Source organism: Pyrus communis, chromosome 7 (genome assembly GCF_963583255.1).
Source record: "Pyrus communis chromosome 7, drPyrComm1.1, whole genome shotgun sequence".
NCBI classification, from domain to species: domain Eukaryota; kingdom Viridiplantae; phylum Streptophyta; class Magnoliopsida; order Rosales; family Rosaceae; genus Pyrus; species Pyrus communis.
The window spans coordinates 3,179,912-3,198,250 of record NC_084809.1 but is presented as its reverse complement, the minus strand read 5'-3'; the positions used below and the strand labels follow the sequence as shown (position 1 = coordinate 3,198,250).

Genomic DNA, 18,339 nt, shown 5'->3' with positions numbered 1-18,339 from the left:
TCCACCTACTTGTATCTTAAGCATGTTGTCACTCTTTGTAATCATGATGAAAAAATTGGAAGAAAGCACGAAATTGCACAAGGTTGAGTAGGCCACCAACACCAAATGGTTCTCGGAAAGGTGATTGAGTAGCTCTGAATAATGGATTTCATCCTACTCCTGCTACGTCCCATAAGAGAATGCCATGATGAGTCGCTCACGCGCATGCAAGTTAATATGACTAAATTAGTTAATGTAAGAATATACAATAGATGAGCGCTTTTTTAGTTAAAATAGTCTTTGAGATTTGCATAATTCCTTAATTTATTCTTTGAGATTGAAATCGATATAATGGTCCCTGAGTTTGTCCACCATTAATCATTTTGGTTATTTTGTGAAAATTTCTGTTAAATAAAAACCAAAATGATAAAAATACCCTGAACTTAATTAACAATGGGTCAAAATGATTTAACAAAAATTGAAGGTATTTTTGTCATTTTTCATTATTTAATGGAGATTTTTCATAGAAAGACCAATATGATTGATGGTGGACAAACTCACGACTACTTCTATCGATTTCAAATCTCATGAAACATTTTGGCTAAAAAGCACGTTGTTCAATAACCATTGTTCTAAAATTCCCCGCCTAACTCCACCTAGACGGCTAGCCACTGCTCCAATTAGTTTCTAAGCGTTTGAAAATTAAGAAAGGGCGTCTAGGCCTGCTTAGGCGTCCACCTAGACTGCCTAGGCTTCCACCTAACCCATCTGAACTTGCCTACCCACACACCTATGTTGCGACTCCCACTTAGACAGAAAATATATAACTTTCATTTTGCATTTTATTTTTTTTAATAAACTATAAGAGACTTTTTGAACACTTAGAAGAACACACATTATATGCTTGTTCACCACGTTTTTCATTATGTTCTAATACTTTAGTAATCTATACGTCATTTTGCAGTTTATGTATTCCAATAAAATTATGTATTTTTTAATTATAAGCACACACTTATTCATACGATACCTAATAAATTTACTCAAATCCGCCTAGTCTGCCTACGCCCCAGCCTAGGCGCTAAACTTCAACCTGTTACTCAACTAGCAACTAGCATCTTTTAGAACCTTGTAAATAACAAGATGCAATCAACTTTTCACACAATTTTAGCACGGGGAAGAATGCTTGATTTGATTACAGAAACTCGTAACTTTGTGATAGACATGTCTACAACAGTGAACATTTCACTCAGACTCGTGAATTTTGAAGCAGTTTCGGCATGTAAAGTTAAAGACTCAGCAGTTTCAACAGTATAAGACCACAGCAAACAGTCCAATAACGAGGACAATCAATAGTGTTTGGTTTATTTTGTACTACCAAAAATCTTGGCAACCGGCTTCCCCTCGAGTACATGACCTGAAAATCTCTTTCATTACTTCTCTGCTGTACCCACTTCCTGCCTAATTCTGCGAGCACAATTTTCAAATGTTTTTACAACGCCGGCACATTTCAGAGGGTTGTCGGCATGCTCCTTGTAGCAAGACAAGCAAGCATCCTTTTCATTTGAGCAGGGCATAGGCTTCTGGAATGGAAGCTTGAACTCCTTATCACGAAGTTCCTTTGCTTTTTGTGTCACTTCCTGCAGCATTTTCTCGTCCTGTTTCTGCAACTGCTCCACAACCCTCTTGCTTTCTTGCAGAACAGATCTGATGGCATCAAGCTCCGCATAGGGTGACTGTGAAGGAGGAGGGGTTACAGGCACGAATAGAGGAGACTGAAGAGGCCATGCTTTGGCACTAGGTCCTTTGAGTGTTTTAGAGTCATCAGAACCCTGCTTCTGTGTTGTCTTTGCTTGGGGATGCAGAGGCTCTCTTGGTACCTTTTTAGTTCTTCTAGGTTTCCTCTTTGACTTCTCAGCATCCTCAGCAAGCTTTTTAACCAGATTGGAGCTAATCTGAATACTAAAATTGTCCATAATGGAACGGTTCCCTGATAAGATACCTTGAAGGCTGGAAATATAGAAGCAATTGTGCCTGATTAGAACCTAAATAAAATGACTATCGAAAGAGAGACAATAACTGTAAAACATTGCAGCAACAAACTCTTGACTTTGAGAGAGGATTTCTGTAAGAAATAGAAAAGGAAACCAACAATTCTCACATTCTTGAATTTCAAATGTGGAACACTACCCCTATATTGTTTCAAATCCTATGTATATCTGGGTTGGTCAGCCAGCCGGTGATTTCATCAGTTGTAAATTTTTAGTTGTTTGAAAGATAAACAAACAGTATATTTTATAGCGGTGTAATTCCCTTCACCTCATGCATGCTGCAGACAATTGCAGTAGGATACTAGTAATTGAGGATCCTCAACCCCATTCTTGGATGAAATTCAACAGCCAGGTGTGCATACACATTATTATCAAACACCAAAGAAAATGACTATAAACTTACTAAAGTTCCAATGTACAACTGTACCATTGCGGTTCAATGAATCTCTTAACTTTCAGAAATTATGCTGCATGCGTAACTAATATTGAAATTTGAAATTCAAGATCAAGTTAAAGAAAATAAAGCCTATTCAAAAAGTAAAATATGAATTCTGTTGCTGGGTTTTAATGGTTAGAGCTTCATTGGTCAGACAGATGCATTATAATATATGAAACATACAATGGATTTCCTTGGATATTGAAGAAAATCCCATCTCCCGAAACTCTAAGCGATCCTAAATTGTGGGGTCTTAGTTCATACACCTTCCAGCAGACAAGGTTTACTTCAACTGTTTATTGCCAATATAGAGAATACATACTACACAGTCCTCCCAGAGTTTGAAAAGACTCTTTGAGAAAGGTATCTTATTTACATATAGAAGATATTCAACCTCAAGTTCTGATAACATTAAACTCATTTGGGGGGTTTAAATCAACACAAAGTTACAAATGGAAAAGAAACCCATCACAAGGATTACACACCTTATCCACGCAAATAAGGACATCCACTTAAGTTAATCTATAAGTGCAACTGAGACAAAGAAAAAAAATTATACACATCTCAAACAGAACAAACCATCTGATATCTTGTTAACCTTTTTCTTTCTTTTCACATTTTCCAGGCCTAATGTTACAAGCACAAACAGTAAAGCTTGCGCAAATATATCTATGACAAGTGCAATAATTAGACTTGACATGTAATAACACGCAAGTATTGAAGACAACAATACAATAGAGAACAAATCTTGACAGTTAAACTTTCCATCACAATCTTTTGGGAGAATTATTATTCCATAATGTGTAACCAGTAGATTTAAAACTCCCTAATCTGTAACCATGTTAGTTTCAAACTCAGGAAGTAAAACATGGATAAAATAAGGCGGACCGTATCACTTTTGTTCAACTGAATTCAGGTCGCATTAATATGCATACTTACAAAGCCAGTCTCTGCATTTCCTCCTGAATAAGGAAAATAGCAGTCTACATTCACCTGTTTCCTATTAGAATTAATGATTCGTAAAACCCCACACACTAATATGGAGTAATGCTTAATACTAGTCAAGAAGTGAAATCAGAGACCACAATTTCGGTAAGCCTCAAGGGTCCTAAAAGCAACTATATTTCAACTCTGAAGATCATGAAAACTCACAAGTCACAGCCCCGAAAATTTCACAAACAATGGCAGTGGAAACAACAGCCCTAGTATATACATATCAACCCCAAATCTCCGTAGCATCAAATTCATGTAAAAAATTGCCACAACATTACCCACAATTATACAAAAAGCAATTAAAAACTAAACTAACAGAACCTTCAACAGACGAAAGAGCAAAAAAAAGAAAACCAAACTGATTCGTCAGATGCTTTTTTGAGGCATTTAATCAAACAGCTTGCAGGCCAAATATGCATAACCCTAAAAATACGATCCCAGAACGAACTGTGAAAAAAAAACCCTAATTCGACGAAAGATTGATCTGCGAAAAGAAGAAAGAAGGAGAAGGGGAACCTGGCTGTGCCTCTGGAGGAAGACAATACGACGAAGGGCGCTCTATAGGCGCTTTGGGCCGCACTTTCTTCTGCTGGAGATGGGCGTCGGTGAAACAACAGTCTTCGCGGAGAGGAAGAAAGTGTGGCGGAATTGTAAGTACGCGTCAAGGTTTTGGGAAGGAATTGTAGAGTTCCGAAAATCGCCTCCAACCGATCTCCGGGCCAAAGAGCTCGTGGGCTCTACGGGACATAAAAGAGTCAAAGAGCCAACTGATTGGCCCAACCCAGCCATCCAGCCTCGGGCAGGGCCACAGTTTGAATGCAACGGTTAGTTGCTGATGTCAAAGTTTTTTTTATTTTAATTTTTGCTTTCCTATAACTTCCTAAGTCATTAAACAACATTAAATTAAACTAAATAACATAAAACAACATTAAATTAAATTAAGTAACTGTTTGGGCCCAAAATATTGGTGTGGGCCGAGTTAGGAGTTGTTCTCGACCTGGCAGTATGATTCTAGAATCATTGCAAATTCTAGTTATTATGGGCCGCTCGCTTAGGATCGGCTGAGTCTTAGTATGAGACGGATTGATAGGAAAGTCGAATCCTAGCATAACAAGGAGTCTCAATGAGGTGAGGATGCTGAGATTTGAGAAGTGAATGTGATCAGATAAAGAGTTTGGTTCAAAGACCTAATTGAATGTGTACATTTCTAATTAATTAATTTGGGCCACATTTGATCAGACCCTTTTGGCATTTTGCTTTCGTATATAAATACAAATTTTTTTTTTTTTGAAATTAGTTTTTTAAGTGCATGATTAACGATGAATTAGTGGCACTCAGTTTTTTAATTGTATAAATAATGAATGGATTATTCCAAAGCCTAACAATTTAAATGGAAGATTCTGAAAACTTCTTGGACATACATACATGTCATCGTTTAACTACCCACCTACCCAAAAACCATATACAAAAACGCATCTATGAGTCATGATACATGCAGCTTCAAATTCAGATCCTTCACTAAATGTGGAATTTACCTCTTATCAGCGATTAGAAATCATTTACATGTGTGTAGTGGCGGATCTAAGATTAGAATTTTGGGTGGTCTCAAGATTATATGTCCAAGTTTTTTAGATAGTAACATACTGGAGCGCACAAAAAATTTCGGTTTATTCACTGAAGACATTTCGGCGAACACTTAATGAGTGATACTGAAAGAATTTGTCAAGTGTTATCTAGACAACTTATCGAGATATGTTGAGCAAGGATTACAACAACCACTTGGAAGATACAATGAACATGTACATAATATTCGGAGGGTGTTCGGAAGACTTTCACACTTATATTTGCTAAACTCTGAGTGCTCTAGGGACCACCTAGGTCTCAGTGTGCATCCATCTCTGAGTGCGTGAACAATGTACATTGACCTTTTACCAGCAGAGAAATTATTCATGCGCGTGTTTGATTCATGTGAAACTAACATTTTATCAATGATCAGAAATCACTCACGCACGTTCAAAAGCGGCCAAAACAAAACCCGTAATACATGGCCAAATTGTCAAAAGGAGGAATGTGAATGTTAAGAACAGTAATGTCTTGTTCTCCATCACCTCATCCTCAGTCATCAGCCATCAAGCAGGCATATCAGCGCGCGTGTTGACATGGAAATAGAATGAGAGATGACTTCAAAATCATAACTCCATCGGCACAGTTTGAGATAACGACCATACCCCCCACTACACTCCCATTAATTTTTGGGCCACCAATCCATTCTGCTCGGCACCTTACTATTTTTTAATTTAATTTTTTCATATTATTGGTATATTATTTTCAGGATAAAAAATTCTTCTAATGCTAATTTGTAATTAATGGAAGATTGTTCTCTATTACGATATAAATCAATTACGATCCATTTGAATTGTGTCCTTATTAAATGTGATTTCTTTGTGAAAATGCACTTAAAAGAGAGTTGGGTGAAAGAACGTTATATTTGGGTTGTGATTCATGATTCATGAACAATACCAAAGGCTACATGGAAGAAATATTCTTATATTTAAGATGTTACTGTGACCGAATCCTCACAACACGTTCTGAGTTTAATTTTCTAACGTTGATGAACTACACGATAATAATTAAAGGAAGCCGAAATACATTTACGTGTCTTTTCGACAGCTCAAAATGTGGACTGATGAGACCAAACCATCACCAGCCGATTTTTTCTCTTTTTTGAAAAATGAAAAAGAAATAAAAAGACATTGGAAGAAGCGGAAGTTCGCAAAAGCCAAGGGGTGACACTTTAAAAAGAGAGAAAAATGTGTCCATTTTCATGGCCATAGGAGAATTCAAGGAGCAAGGTAATGGAGTCATTGACCACGACTTAGAAGACTTTGAAAACTCCGAAGCACCCTCGTTTGCCTCCGGGAACTTCTTCTTATTTGATCTCTTCTTCCTCTCTGACTTCCCTCTCTATTAGTTCAATCCAATAAACTCCCGTTCCACTTCTTCCGCTTGTAGTTCTGAACCACCACTCATCGACTCTGCAAAAATAAGAAGAAACCGGATCAGTTTTGCAGCCAAGTAAGCAAAAACCCATCGAAGTTCTTCCATTTTTTCTACTGTTTTGTTTTGGTTTGTGATTTTTTTAAGACTTTGGAGACGACCCAATTGGGATTTTTTAAATTTGTTTGGGATTCAATCAGCACCCATTTGATCAGTTTTTTTAGCCGAGTGAGCAAAAACCCATCAAAGTTCTTCCATTTTCTCTACTTTTTTGCTGTGTTTTGTGGGTTTTTTTGGACTTTGGAGACGACCCAGTTGAGAATTTTTAAAGTTTTTTGGATTTAATCAGCACCCATTTGAAGCTTTTAGCTGGATTGATGGATGCTGACAGCTAAACCACAGCTGCTAATGATTTTCCATGCTGTAAAATAGGAAGCTTTTTGAATTACTTTCTACTTGAAGATTGCTGCAATTTGTGTAGTTTATTTAGTTTCCTTGTATATTTTCTTGTTGACCAATTTAAGAATCTGGTGTGATGCTTGCTTGCAGAAAAGCCCAAGAAACTGCTGGCATTTTCAATCCATTTGAAGAAGTAGAATAAAAAACCTTTGAAGTTTTGAAATCGTTGGAGATGGCAGGGGTGCAAGATCAATTGGAGATCAAGTTTCGGTTGACCGATGGATCAGATATTGGCCCCAAAAGCTTTCCTGCTGCTACCACTGTTCTAAACTTGAAGGAAAGCATTCTTGCTCAATGGCCTAAAGGTTGGTTCTTCTTTATTTTTTTTGTTAAAAACAAAAGGAAAAGTTAGTTCTTTGATGTTTTGGTGTTTGATTGCAAAATAATCAGTCTTCAGTACTCAGAAAGGTTGTATGCAACAGTTGCGGGATGGAATTTGAATTGGTTGATGTTGGATCATAGTTCATAACTCTATTCTGTCTTAGAATTTTCTGTGTGATACCTTAACGGGACCGGCCTCTGATGAACAATTTACTATGAGATAGTCTTATGAACATACTGTGAACTTGTTATTTCATTTGAAAAAGAATAATAGGCGATAAGCGTGCTTTTTTGTTATTTCAGTCAAATATAACTGCATGATTTAAGCTTTTTTAGTGATTCGTAACCAAATATTAGCATACCCTCTTTGGGGAATTTGAGGGTGACAAGTTAATCGTTGGGAAATCAAGGTTGTTTTAAATTTCAATTCCATTTATGGCTCATATGCGCATGATTAAAAGCACTCGAGGGCTGCTATTGTTACATGGGCGAGCGATTGATGTCATGTACCATTCCTATTATAGGCAGCCTTTTCGAATGTGCTTAAAGTGATTAAGCTGAAATGATTTTCGATTACAGACAAGCTAACTGTAATATGGGGCACAACATAGGAGCATTAGAAGATGAAGCAATGGCACTATGAAATCTTCGAATCTTACATTTTTGTCATGCTCTTTAATCGTTCTCAATTACCATCATAAGACTGCTCTAATTTGTAATTTTTTTTCCCATGCATGATGGACTTCTGTAACTTGATTAATTTATTTGACCTTTAACCACAATACGATTGTTTTTACCAGATAAGGATAATGGACCAAGGACTGTTAAAGATGTCAAGCTAATAAGTGCAGGAAGAGTACTGGAGAACAACAGAACAGTTGCTGAGTGCCGGAGTCCATTATGTGACGTCCCTGGTGGAGTTACAACTATGCATGTCATTGTTCAACCACCTTCACAGGAGAAAGGTACGACTATATTTACGAGATTTACAAAACTATTACCAAAGTTTTGTGTATAGTGTATAAAGAATTTTTCCTTTTGCTTCTAGCCAATGTCTCAAAGAAGATAATCTCTGTCATTTCCCCCCCCCCCCCCCTCCCTTTTGGCAACAACTTAGAAGTGAAAAAATAAACATGGTTCTTCTGTTTTGAACAGCACATGCTTCTTTCCGGAAGTGGGGTGGGGGGTCATCTGTTTTCCTAACTAAGCAGTTTCTTTAATTTTTCGTCTATTAATATTCTTTTATTTCCCCTTTTGTACGATATTATCACTTTTCTATGGTGCCCAGTTTTCTCCTATCCATATTTGATTACGAAAATGTATGTGGCGGAAATGGAAAAGACAAGATTTGATAGATTATTTTGAGGTTTGCAAGCGTGTAACGTTCTCACTAATGTTTGTTAAGCCTGCACTTTTGTTATTAGCCACCTTTTGAATAGGAAAAACACCGAAAAAGTGCTGTGATGTCTTAACCACCTGCCATGACTAGAAGAGATTGTTTCGCTTATATGCTTTCTACATGATTTAAAATTTAATGTGTACCTTTTAACTGTAACAGACAAAAAACTGATGAATGAACCGAAGCAGAACAAGTGCATTTGTGTTATATTATAACTTTTGCATCTCAGATAGCGGCGATAACATCATTTTTAGGTAAGTGTATGCATGTACTGCTATCTCTTTCATCGCTTTTCTTTTGTGCCTCTTCTATATCTTATCGAATCCACCTTTACATTATCTCTCTCTCTTCATCTTTTACTATAGGTAAAACACAATGAAGTTGGTAAAATTGCTGATAGATTCAACTCCGTTGGAATTATGCAGGAGTGTTGTTAAATGTCATACTTTATTTTCTGTTAAGTCCGACGGACTATGCTACATCACGCATTCATAATCATATCTAAGATTTTTATGTAAAAAGTTCTTGTGCTGCATCTGTATTGACATTTTACAATCGAATCTGTTTCATTCACCATGTATAATTTTCCACCGTACCATCTTGGAAATCATATTGTTAACAAGGAATCGCCAAAGCTCTTGACGGGGGTTGCCACCGTGCGGCGTTATGCACTTCGTTGTGTGGTGCAACAAAATGCTATGCCTTCACAACTTGGATCATGAGCAAGGGTTATAGTTTAGGTATAGATCATAAGGACGGGCGAACCGTGAAGGAGGAGGATGGTAAAGCTCGAAATTGTCTCTGTTCTTCATTTTTAGGTTTCATTCGATTTGAAAATTTATTCACATTGCTTCGTTTTGATGTTTATCGTAACCCTATCCCCATTTGTTTTCAAGATTATGAAGCTTAATTTTTGACATCGTAACCCTACGACCCTACCTTCACTTTGCCTCTAGGAAGACCTTAACCGCCCTACTTTTCGGACTAAACTCTCTCGGTCTACCTTTTTTTAAGCAAATGGTTAAAAATATTTATCTCTGGTACGAGGGGAAAAGAAAAAAAACCTAGAAAGAAAATACGAAGTTTTCATGTTTGGATCGAGATCCCAAAATGTCCATGTCAAAAGAGGAAATGTATGTTGGAATTGGATCATGGTCTTGTTGTAGGGTTTGGATTGTGCAACATGTTTCACCTGAAAAAGTTAAAAAGAAGAGCCACAAATCAAATGGTGAATGCAAAAATATTCACGCGAGTCATATGACATTGAATATTGTGCACTATGCATGAGTGCCACAAAAGTTGTACCAAGAAATTTTACAGTGTATTCAAATACAGGTCGGTATATGAAATATCACAAAACAAGTGGAGGGTTACACGGGAAAAAAAAAAAAATTTCTCTACTTATATTATAAATAATGCGATATTCCTGCTTGTGTTTTGGATTTATAGAATTTTTTTACATAATTCTCTTTTAAAGGGAATTCATATCCTTTCTTTCCTCAGAGTCGACGAATTCTAAAATTTAGGCCATTCGAGAGATAAACAGATTTGGACCGTTTTAGGATTTCGTTTTGTATAATATTCGCCAATAAAACGGGATAGTGAGGACCATAAAACTCCTTCAACAACGCCACGTGTATGATTCATAGAAGTGGCCAAGTAGGCTTACCACAAACACCATAGAGACCAGAGCACCAAATAATTCTCGACGATTCCGGATGTCTCCTCATTCATTTTCGGTGAGTATAACTAATAAAAAATAAATTTCGAAATTCGAGCTTCGTCCGTTAATCGCTTCGTTCGTTCGCTTCACTCATCTCCGACTCGTTTCACAGGAAGCCGCGAAAAAGCTCTCCACAGAGTCCACATCTTTTCGCAATTCCCACGCAAAGCTCCTTCTTCCTTCTTCCTTCCTCCTTCTTCCTTCCCCCCACCATTTCAAAGCAACCTCCCTTTCCTCCTCTGCATACCCAATACCCACTTCCCACAACGCTCCCACAACAATCACAACCTTTTCTTCGGGCTCCTCCAATGGCGTCGGCGGCCTCGTTCGCTTCCGGGGTCGGTCTACTTCATCTTCCCCAATCGGTTTCTCCCAAATGCTGCAGTAAAGCTTCCGTCTTTGCCCGCCCCCACCACTCCCTCAGCTTCAATTCCCAACCGGACTCCTTCCGGGCCTTAATTTCGAGGCAATCGACTCCGAACGGTGCGTTCCGAACTGGATTGCGGCGACTCGGTCGGAATTCGAGGCCTTTCGTCGTGCGCTGTGATGCTTCAACTGGAAATGGAAGGGTATGGTTTATTGTTTGTGTTGTTTTAGCTTAAAAAAGGTTGGGGTTTTAATTTTTGTGTAGAAATTGTGGATGTGACGGGTTTTGGTATTGGTGGTGTGACAGATTACACAGCAGGATTTTACAGAAATGGCGTGGCAAGCGATTGTTTCGTCGCCGGAAGTGGCGAAAGAGAACAAGCATCAGATAGTGGAGACTGAGCATTTGTTGAAGGCACTGTTGGAGCAGAAGAATGGTCTTGCTCGTCGGATTTTCTCCAAGGCCGGGGTCGACAATACCCGGCTTCTTGAGGCCACTGATAAGTATATTCAACGACAACCAAAGGTATTTTTCGAGTTGTCTTTGTAATGATTAATCACATGGATTTAGTTTTTGTTTATGGCTTTGCCATTTTGCTTGTTTCACTCTTGAAATTTATGAATGTGTAGTAGTGTGTTAGTTTTGTAATGTTAAGAGAGTAAATTAATTGTCTTAAACAAGAGTAGATTAATGACTGAGGGTAGATGTGAACTGTAGGTGCAAACTTAGATTTTGATCTGTATGACTTTGGAGGCCGTTAGGTTTGTGACATAGTTTTCAGAGGGCCTACGAGATACTAAAAACATGTATTTAGTTGACTGCTATAACTACATAAATTCTCTACATTGGTGTCTTTCCCCTGAAATGCTGATTAACTTGTGTCTGTCTCTGTTTAATTACAATAGGTTCTTGGTGAATCTTCGGGGTCAGTGTTGGGACGTGATTTGGAAGCCTTGATTCAGCGAGCCAGGGATTACAAGAAAGAGTATGGGGACTCATTTGTGTCTGTGGAGCATCTGGTTCTTGGTTTTGCCCAAGATCAACGATTTGGGAAGCAATTATTTAGGGATTTTCAATTAACCAAGGAAAGTTTGAAATCTGCTATAGAATCCATAAGGGGGCGTCAATCAGTTATTGACCAAGGTTGTGTGCATTTCAGTACTTTATCTTTTTTACCACTGTACATGGTTTGTGCGTTTGTGTGTGTATATGTTGCATCCAACGATACAAAGTGGGAAAACCAAAAGCTGGATTTTGTAATGTTTTGTGTTCCAGTCTTCTCCCATTGTTTGATAGCGTTTTCAGTGTTTTTTTGTTATGCCGTGCTACGGAAATGTGACTCCAATTATGTTGCAGATCCTGAAGGGAAATACGAAGCACTTGAAAAGTACGGAAAAGATTTAACAGCTATGGCAAAGGCAGGAAAGCTTGACCCCGTGATAGGAAGAGATGATGAAATTCGCAGGTGCATCCAAATTCTCTCCAGAAGAACAAAGAACAATCCGGTGCTGATTGGTGAACCAGGTGTTGGAAAAACTGCAATTTCCGAAGGGTGAGTAGCTTGTTGTTTGCCTGTGTATATGTGAGTACCTAGTTGGTTTCCCATATAAAAAGCTAGCCAGTTCTGGGTTATCTTATGTTATCTGTAATCTAAGTTATTCATCAGCTTGCTCAAACTGTAATCTATGTTGACCTTGTTTGGAGGCCTTTTACCGACTTAGTCTCTATCGTGTACATCAATCTAACTCTAGTTCTTCAACAGGCTTGCTCAAAGAATCGTGCAAGGGGACGTCCCACAAGCTCTGATGAATCGTAAGGTGTGTGCTCTATCTTGAGTCTGATGCCTCCTACCAGTAATATGTGCTTCCCCCGCATCGCCTTGTGCATATGCTCAGCTATTGATAAATTGATTATGGGTAATGTAGTAGCACAGTTCTGATAAGTTGGTTGCAAAATCTGGATATTTACATGACCTATTCCTTTACAGTTAATATCCCTTGACATGGGATCGCTAATTGCTGGGGCAAAATATCGGGGAGAATTTGAGGACAGGCTGAAGGCAGTACTCAGGGAAGTAACAGAATCAGAGGGCCAGATAATCCTTTTTATCGATGAGATCCACACAGTTGTTGGGGCAGGTATTAAGCATACTAAATTAAAATTATTTTCATATACTGTGGTGGTATAAGCATTTAATGATCAATCTTTTTAATATCTTTTTTCCTCTGTTTCTGTTGTCCTTTGTTAATGGTTTGTTTGGTCAACTGAATTAAATCCATTAACAATAGTTCTATCCAAAGGGTTTGGTTGGTTGAAAAATAATGGTTTTGGCTTTTAGGGAGATGATGATGTATGTTATGTTCAGGTGCTACAAATGGTGCAATGGATGCTGGTAATCTCTTAAAACCCATGCTTGGTCGAGGAGAGTTGCGGTGTATAGGTGCGACGACACTGGATGAATATCGCAAATATATTGAGAAAGATCCGGCATTGGAGCGTCGGTTCCAGCAAGTTTATGTTGATCAACCTACAGTAGAAGATACCATTTCAATACTCCGGGGGCTGCGTGAGAGATACGAGTTGCATCATGGAGTCCGAATTTCTGATGGTGCACTGGTGGAAGCTGCAATTCTCTCAGACCGCTACATCAGTGGGCGATTTTTACCTGACAAAGGTAATACTATTACAGCCCATACAGTAAACATATTGAACCATCTCTGCTTGAACTAGAAATTTTATCCATACACTTGTGTAAGATGTTACATGGATCCTAATAATCTCTTTGATTGCAGCTATTGACTTGGTTGATGAAGCTGCTGCTAAATTGAAAATGGAGATTACGTCAAAGCCCACGGCCCTAGATGAGATCAATCGTTCAGTGTTGAAACTTGAAATGGAGAGATTGTCCCTTACAAATGATACGGACAAAGCTTCAAAAGAGAGATTGAACCGCCTTGAGGCTGAGTTATCTCTCTTAAAAGAAAGACAATCCGAGTTGGCTGAGCAGTGGGAGCATGAAAAATCTGTCATGACTCGCATTCAGTCAACCAAGGAAGAGGTATGTACTATTCACATGTTTTTAAAATTTGTTGAAGTCCTGTTTCTCTTTATAATACTGTTCTCTTAGATCAGTTAGTATGACAGTTATTATTTATTCTGAAATGAAAAAAAAAAAAATCTGAAATAACTACTACACTATTCTTTGTTTGTCCGAGCTTGAAATATTAGTAATTCAGCGGGAAGAACATACAATTTTCCAAGTCAAATAATTGTTAATTAACTGGTTAGTAAGTAAAAAGTGGGAAGATAATTTGAAAGAATTTGGCTATTAAGTAACGACTAACAAATCTGTGTAATGTTACAGATTGACAGAGTAAATCTTGAGATCCAGCAAGCCGAACGAGAGTATGATCTCAACCGTGCAGCTGAGTTGAAGTACGGGAGCCTGAATTCTTTGCAGCGCCAACTCGGTGGTGCAGAAAAAGAGCTTGATGAGTATATGAGGTCTGGGAAGTCCATGCTGAGAGAAGAAGTTACTGGAAGTGATATTGCTGAAATAGTAAGCAAGTGGACCGGTATTCCTGTTTCCAAGCTTCAACAATCGGAGAGGGAGAAGCTCTTACATTTGGAGGATGAGCTGCATAAACGTGTTGTGGGTCAGGATCCTGCAGTGAGATCAGTCGCTGAAGCTATTCAGCGGTCTCGGGCAGGTCTCTCGGATCCTCATCGCCCAATTGCTAGTTTCATGTTCATGGGTCCCACTGGTGTTGGGAAGACAGAACTAGCTAAGGCCCTTGCCTCCTACATGTTCAACACAGAAGAAGCACTTGTAAGAATCGATATGAGTGAGTACATGGAAAAGCATGCTGTTTCGAGATTGATAGGAGCTCCACCTGGTTATGTGGGGTATGAGGAGGGAGGACAGCTGACAGAGGTGGTTCGCCGGAGACCCTATTCAGTTATTTTGTTCGATGAGATAGAGAAGGCACATTCTGATGTGTTCAATGTGTTCCTTCAAATTTTAGACGATGGGAGAATAACTGACTCGCAGGGTCGCACTGTGAGTTTCACCAACACTGTCATCATCATGACCTCAAATGTGGGTTCACAGTACATACTAAACGCAGACGATGACAGCACTCCAAGGGAGTTGGCTTATGAAACTATAAAGCAGCGGGTAATGGAGGCTGCAAGATCAATATTCCGTCCTGAGTTCATGAACCGGGTTGACGAGTACATAGTTTTCCAGCCCCTGGACCGCGATCAGATAAGCCGTATTGTCAAGTTACAGGTAATTTCCAAAGCGCTTTTGGCTTAGTAACTTTCGTTGTGACATATATATAGGTATAATAGCATCATTTTTCGATCACATCTTTTACATTTTTATCGCAGTTGGACCGAGTGCAAAAGAGAATTGCAGACCGGAAGATGAAGATCAAGGTGAGCGATGCAGCTATCCAGCTTCTCGGAAGTCTTGGGTATGATCCAAACTACGGTGCTAGGCCAGTGAAGCGGGTGATACAGCAGTATGTCGAAAACGAGCTTGCCAAGGGCATATTGAGAGGAGAGTTTAGGGAGGAAGACACTGTTTTTATAGACACAGAGGTCACGGCTTTTTCCAATGGCCAGCTCCCCCAGCAAAAGCTAGTGTTCAGGACGATAGAAACGGACTCAGAATCTTCGGCTACAGAGAACCAAGAATCTTTCTCGGAGACTCGATAGACGATGACAAAGTTGGGCAGAGATTCTTAAATTATACTCGGGATGTTTCTCTTATATATGACTTGTTTTTTTGTCGAAGATTATGAACTTCTAAATATGCTTTAATCTTCGTGTTCGTATTAGTATGTTTCCCCGATTTTCCGACATCCTATTTTCTCCGATTTTCCGACATTTCAGAACTGTGAAGCCTTATATTGCTCAAAATTTTCTGCATTTTCCTTTCGACTTCTTGATGCCGTTTTTCACCGAGGGATAACGAAGAGTGCAGAAGGTTAAAACGAGAGTTCAACGCACGATCTCGTGTTTAGGAGAAAGGTGTTTCCACGGTGATGATTTTAACTTTGTCACATTTGACGTGGATGTTGTTGTGGTCGCATATTAAGTTTAAGTAAATACTATTTTGTACGTAAAAGTAAGTAAAAGTAAATATTCGTAAGCAGTGACGGAGTCATGGGATCATTAGTTATCTTTTATCTTAACAACTTCAAAAACCCCATGTATATTTGTTTGTATATTGTGCTTGACCCCTATAAATAGCTATGACACACTAAATTACAATATCCTTCTCCTACTTGTTATATTTTCTTCTATCATATTTGTCTTTCTTTTCTCTCTTCTTGTTAGAAATACTGTAGTTGAAAATCCTTAGCAACCTTCAACATTACTTCACTGTATCCTGCATCTATCATGGACAAGTTTCTACAACAACAACAGTAGTTGTCAACGTATGTTGGCATAAACTTTCTACATATGTTAATAGGAATTGACAGATACTAAATGCGCGATGAAATGACCTATGAAGCTTTATGACCCCTTATTTGAAAATTTTGATTACACCACTGTTTGTGTTTGTAAGCATTTGAGCTACAAATTTCTTTCATTTGTGGTGTGACGCATAAACTTCGATCAAACACGTTTGTGCGGTGTCTTTTCGGCGACAGATTACCATTTGATTAACCAGACACGTGACCTTCCTTGACTAATCACGTGAGCATTCGCCTGACGTAATACGCTGCAAAAAGAACCTTCTCCGCAAGGTTTCGATCAGATGCAAGTCATCCGAGCCGTTCGAAAAATCCAATGTAATCTGTACCGTTGGATTAAACAACAGTCGAACCGTGGTTTGATATTTGAGTGCAAAATTGCAGACCGGTAGTTCAGTGGTACCGCGCCAACACTTGACACTCTCGAGAAAGTGCAGAAATTTGACATCTGAGAAGCCCAAGGCGGAGGAGACAAATTGAAATGGGTAATCCGTCAACCGAGCTCGAAGAACAAATGTGTAAATTCCCATTTTTTTAAATTTATTTGTTATTAATTTTTGTTAAATTTTCTTTTTTTGGTGGCAGACGAAAGGGGCGAGGAAGTGGTGGAGGAATCAAAAGGAGGGAACTTTGGGGAGGCGATGGAAGGAGTGGCCTCAATAGCACTTTTACCATGTGGGTCCCTCTCCGGCCACTTCATCCGCCGCCAGGACTCCGTTAACGTCTGCTTCGGCCTGCAGGGAACCGGTAACTCCTTCATCTGTTGATTCACTGTAAATTTCGATGCTTGATGCTGACGAAGTTTTCTTTACCGCGTTGGCCAGAGTTGGCATGTGAAAAGGAGTGCAGCAGGGGCGAGGATTACCGTCTGATCAAGCTTGCAATCATAGATTTCAATGTACGATGGATTTTACATTTTTCTTTTACTCTGTAAAATTTACCCCTTTCATATTTTTTCGTCTGATAGGTTTTTTTTTTTTTTTTTTTGTGTGGATATTTACAGAGGAAGAAAGAAAAAGTTGTAGTTGTGGAGTGCAGAGGCCATGATGCTGCCCGGTTGCAGAGCATTGATCATGCTCATGGGTAAATCCTTTTTATATTTTCTTGCTGATTTTTTCACAAGCTTTTGGATGAACAAACCCGTTTGATAACTATTTCGTTTTTAGTTTTTATGTTTTTGCGCTTGAGAGTTTGATACAATTGAGTCGTTTTTTTCTTTTCATTTTTGTGAATTTCTGTTTTCGTTTATGAATTACTCCTTCGGGATTGATCATTGCGCGGAGATGACATATTTTTCCCCTTGTTTGCGTTCATTGGTGGGCAGTTGGGAGGAGGATGTTGTGGATCTAGTTGAAGACCAGCATGGAAAGAACAAGGTTTTGGTTTCCTTTAACTGTGAGACGCTGAAGTCCGATGCAGCAGCGGAAGATCATATCAGGAAATTTCTGCCCAAATTAGCCGGCCTAGATGCCGTTGTGTAAGGCTTTTATTCCCTATATTTCTCCTAAACTTCACTTGCAAAGAACTTTCGCTAATCAGACTACTGTTTCGTCAAGCGTCATCACTGCATCTGTTTAGAGAAACTTTGGTTGAATGTGCTTCTCAGAATACAAGTTGGCATCTATTTCTTTGTAAAAGATCTTTCGGAACACGTTCCAGAGATGAACTTGTTTAGAGGACTGTCTACTATCGAGTTTCTGCAAGCCTTTGCTCTAGGTTTTCAGGGTTACTCCTGTATGGTCATATGCCGGTTATTCTTAAAAGTTGCTCGTTTGTCTAATGTTTCTCAGTTCTATATGCCTTGTACATGCCCTTACTGGAGACTTCAATTTTGCAGCAACATCGGTAGGATGACAATTTCGGGGTTGGACTTCGAAGCGGAGGAATGAGCGGAATACAATCTGATGTATATAACGTACTATGTCGCTTTGATTTTACGTAATCTGTTTCTGGTATGTAAGCAACATGAAACTGGAACACGAGATTGATCGTGTATCCTTACATTGCTAATCTTCTCTTAAAGACGTTGCATAATCCGACTTTTAAACCCAATGTACCCCAGATCGAATACAGGAAAGAGTTTTAATCATTTTCCTTCCTCTCTGTGATGCGTAATTTAAATCTTTGAACT

General features: G+C 38.8%; 4 protein-coding genes across 6 annotated transcripts; 3 read left to right on the top strand and 1 right to left on the bottom strand.

The window, feature by feature from the left end:
* Positions 1 to 1,201: 1,201 nt before the first annotated feature.
* LOC137739817 (uncharacterized) lies at positions 1,202 to 4,105 on the bottom strand. The gene is made up of 2 exons (XM_068479532.1): positions 3,973 to 4,105; positions 1,202 to 1,986 (listed from the first exon to the last, which is right to left on the bottom strand). Exon 2 carries the CDS (start codon positions 1,950 to 1,952, stop codon positions 1,410 to 1,412), a length of 543 nt encoding a protein of 180 aa, XP_068335633.1. The 5' UTR covers positions 1,953 to 1,986; positions 3,973 to 4,105; the 3' UTR covers positions 1,202 to 1,409.
* Positions 4,106 to 6,391: 2,286 nt separating this feature from the next.
* Positions 6,392 to 9,206, top strand: LOC137740229 (membrane-anchored ubiquitin-fold protein 1-like). 2 transcript variants are annotated; one of them, XM_068480070.1, is made up of 5 exons: positions 6,392 to 6,531; positions 7,003 to 7,217; positions 8,034 to 8,198; positions 8,792 to 8,886; positions 8,998 to 9,206. In XM_068480070.1, exons 2-4 carry the CDS (start codon positions 7,085 to 7,087, stop codon positions 8,845 to 8,847), a joined length of 354 nt encoding a protein of 117 aa, XP_068336171.1. In that variant the 5' UTR covers positions 6,392 to 6,531; positions 7,003 to 7,084; the 3' UTR covers positions 8,848 to 8,886; positions 8,998 to 9,206. The 2 variants fall into 2 exon arrangements, with proteins under 2 accessions (XP_068336171.1, XP_068336172.1); XM_068480071.1 differs by having other exon boundaries at positions 6,395 to 6,531; positions 7,008 to 7,217.
* Positions 9,207 to 10,346: 1,140 nt separating this feature from the next.
* Positions 10,347 to 15,566, top strand: LOC137739175 (chaperone protein ClpB3, chloroplastic-like). The gene is made up of 10 exons (XM_068478710.1): positions 10,347 to 10,924; positions 11,029 to 11,247; positions 11,628 to 11,865; positions 12,079 to 12,274; positions 12,485 to 12,539; positions 12,710 to 12,860; positions 13,088 to 13,396; positions 13,515 to 13,780; positions 14,087 to 15,013; positions 15,115 to 15,566. Exons 1-10 carry the CDS (start codon positions 10,664 to 10,666, stop codon positions 15,442 to 15,444), a joined length of 2,952 nt encoding a protein of 983 aa, XP_068334811.1. The 5' UTR covers positions 10,347 to 10,663; the 3' UTR covers positions 15,445 to 15,566.
* A 996-nt stretch (positions 15,567 to 16,562) lies between these two features.
* On the top strand, positions 16,563 to 18,297 carry LOC137740196 (uncharacterized). 2 transcript variants are annotated; one of them, XM_068480021.1, is made up of 6 exons: positions 16,563 to 16,693; positions 16,794 to 16,955; positions 17,033 to 17,106; positions 17,212 to 17,291; positions 17,533 to 17,685; positions 18,046 to 18,297. In XM_068480021.1, the coding sequence occupies exons 1-6, from the start codon at positions 16,690 to 16,692 to the stop codon at positions 18,095 to 18,097; spliced, it is 525 nt and encodes a 174-aa protein (XP_068336122.1). In that variant the 5' UTR covers positions 16,563 to 16,689; the 3' UTR covers positions 18,098 to 18,297. The 2 variants fall into 2 exon arrangements, with proteins under 2 accessions (XP_068336122.1, XP_068336121.1); XM_068480020.1 differs by having other exon boundaries at positions 16,614 to 16,726.
* The last annotated feature ends 42 nt before the right edge of the window (positions 18,298 to 18,339 follow it).

Excerpts from the sequence above, each read along its gene's own strand:
- LOC137739175 (XM_068478710.1), top strand. The coding sequence starts at position 10,664 with ATGGCGTCGGCGGCCTCGTTCGCTTCCGGGGTCGGTCTACTTCATCTT. Across the intron at positions 11,866-12,078 it reads TCAATCAGTTATTGACCAAG|ATCCTGAAGGGAAATACGAA; the intron begins GTTGTGTGCATT and ends ATTATGTTGCAG. Across the intron at positions 12,861-13,087 it reads CCACACAGTTGTTGGGGCAG|GTGCTACAAATGGTGCAATG; the intron begins GTATTAAGCATA and ends TGTTATGTTCAG.
- LOC137739817 (XM_068479532.1), bottom strand. The coding sequence starts at position 1,952 with ATGGACAATTTTAGTATTCAGATTAGCTCCAATCTGGTTAAAAAGCTT.
- LOC137740229 (XM_068480070.1), top strand. The coding sequence starts at position 7,085 with ATGGCAGGGGTGCAAGATCAATTGGAGATCAAGTTTCGGTTGACCGAT. Across the intron at positions 7,218-8,033 it reads TCTTGCTCAATGGCCTAAAG|ATAAGGATAATGGACCAAGG; the intron begins GTTGGTTCTTCT and ends TGTTTTTACCAG. Across the intron at positions 8,199-8,791 it reads ACCACCTTCACAGGAGAAAG|ACAAAAAACTGATGAATGAA; the intron begins GTACGACTATAT and ends TAACTGTAACAG.
- LOC137740196 (XM_068480020.1), top strand. The coding sequence starts at position 16,690 with ATGGGTAATCCGTCAACCGAGCTCGAAGAACAAATGT. Across the intron at positions 17,107-17,211 it reads TTGCAATCATAGATTTCAAT|AGGAAGAAAGAAAAAGTTGT; the intron begins GTACGATGGATT and ends GGATATTTACAG. Across the intron at positions 17,292-17,532 it reads AGCATTGATCATGCTCATGG|TTGGGAGGAGGATGTTGTGG; the intron begins GTAAATCCTTTT and ends ATTGGTGGGCAG.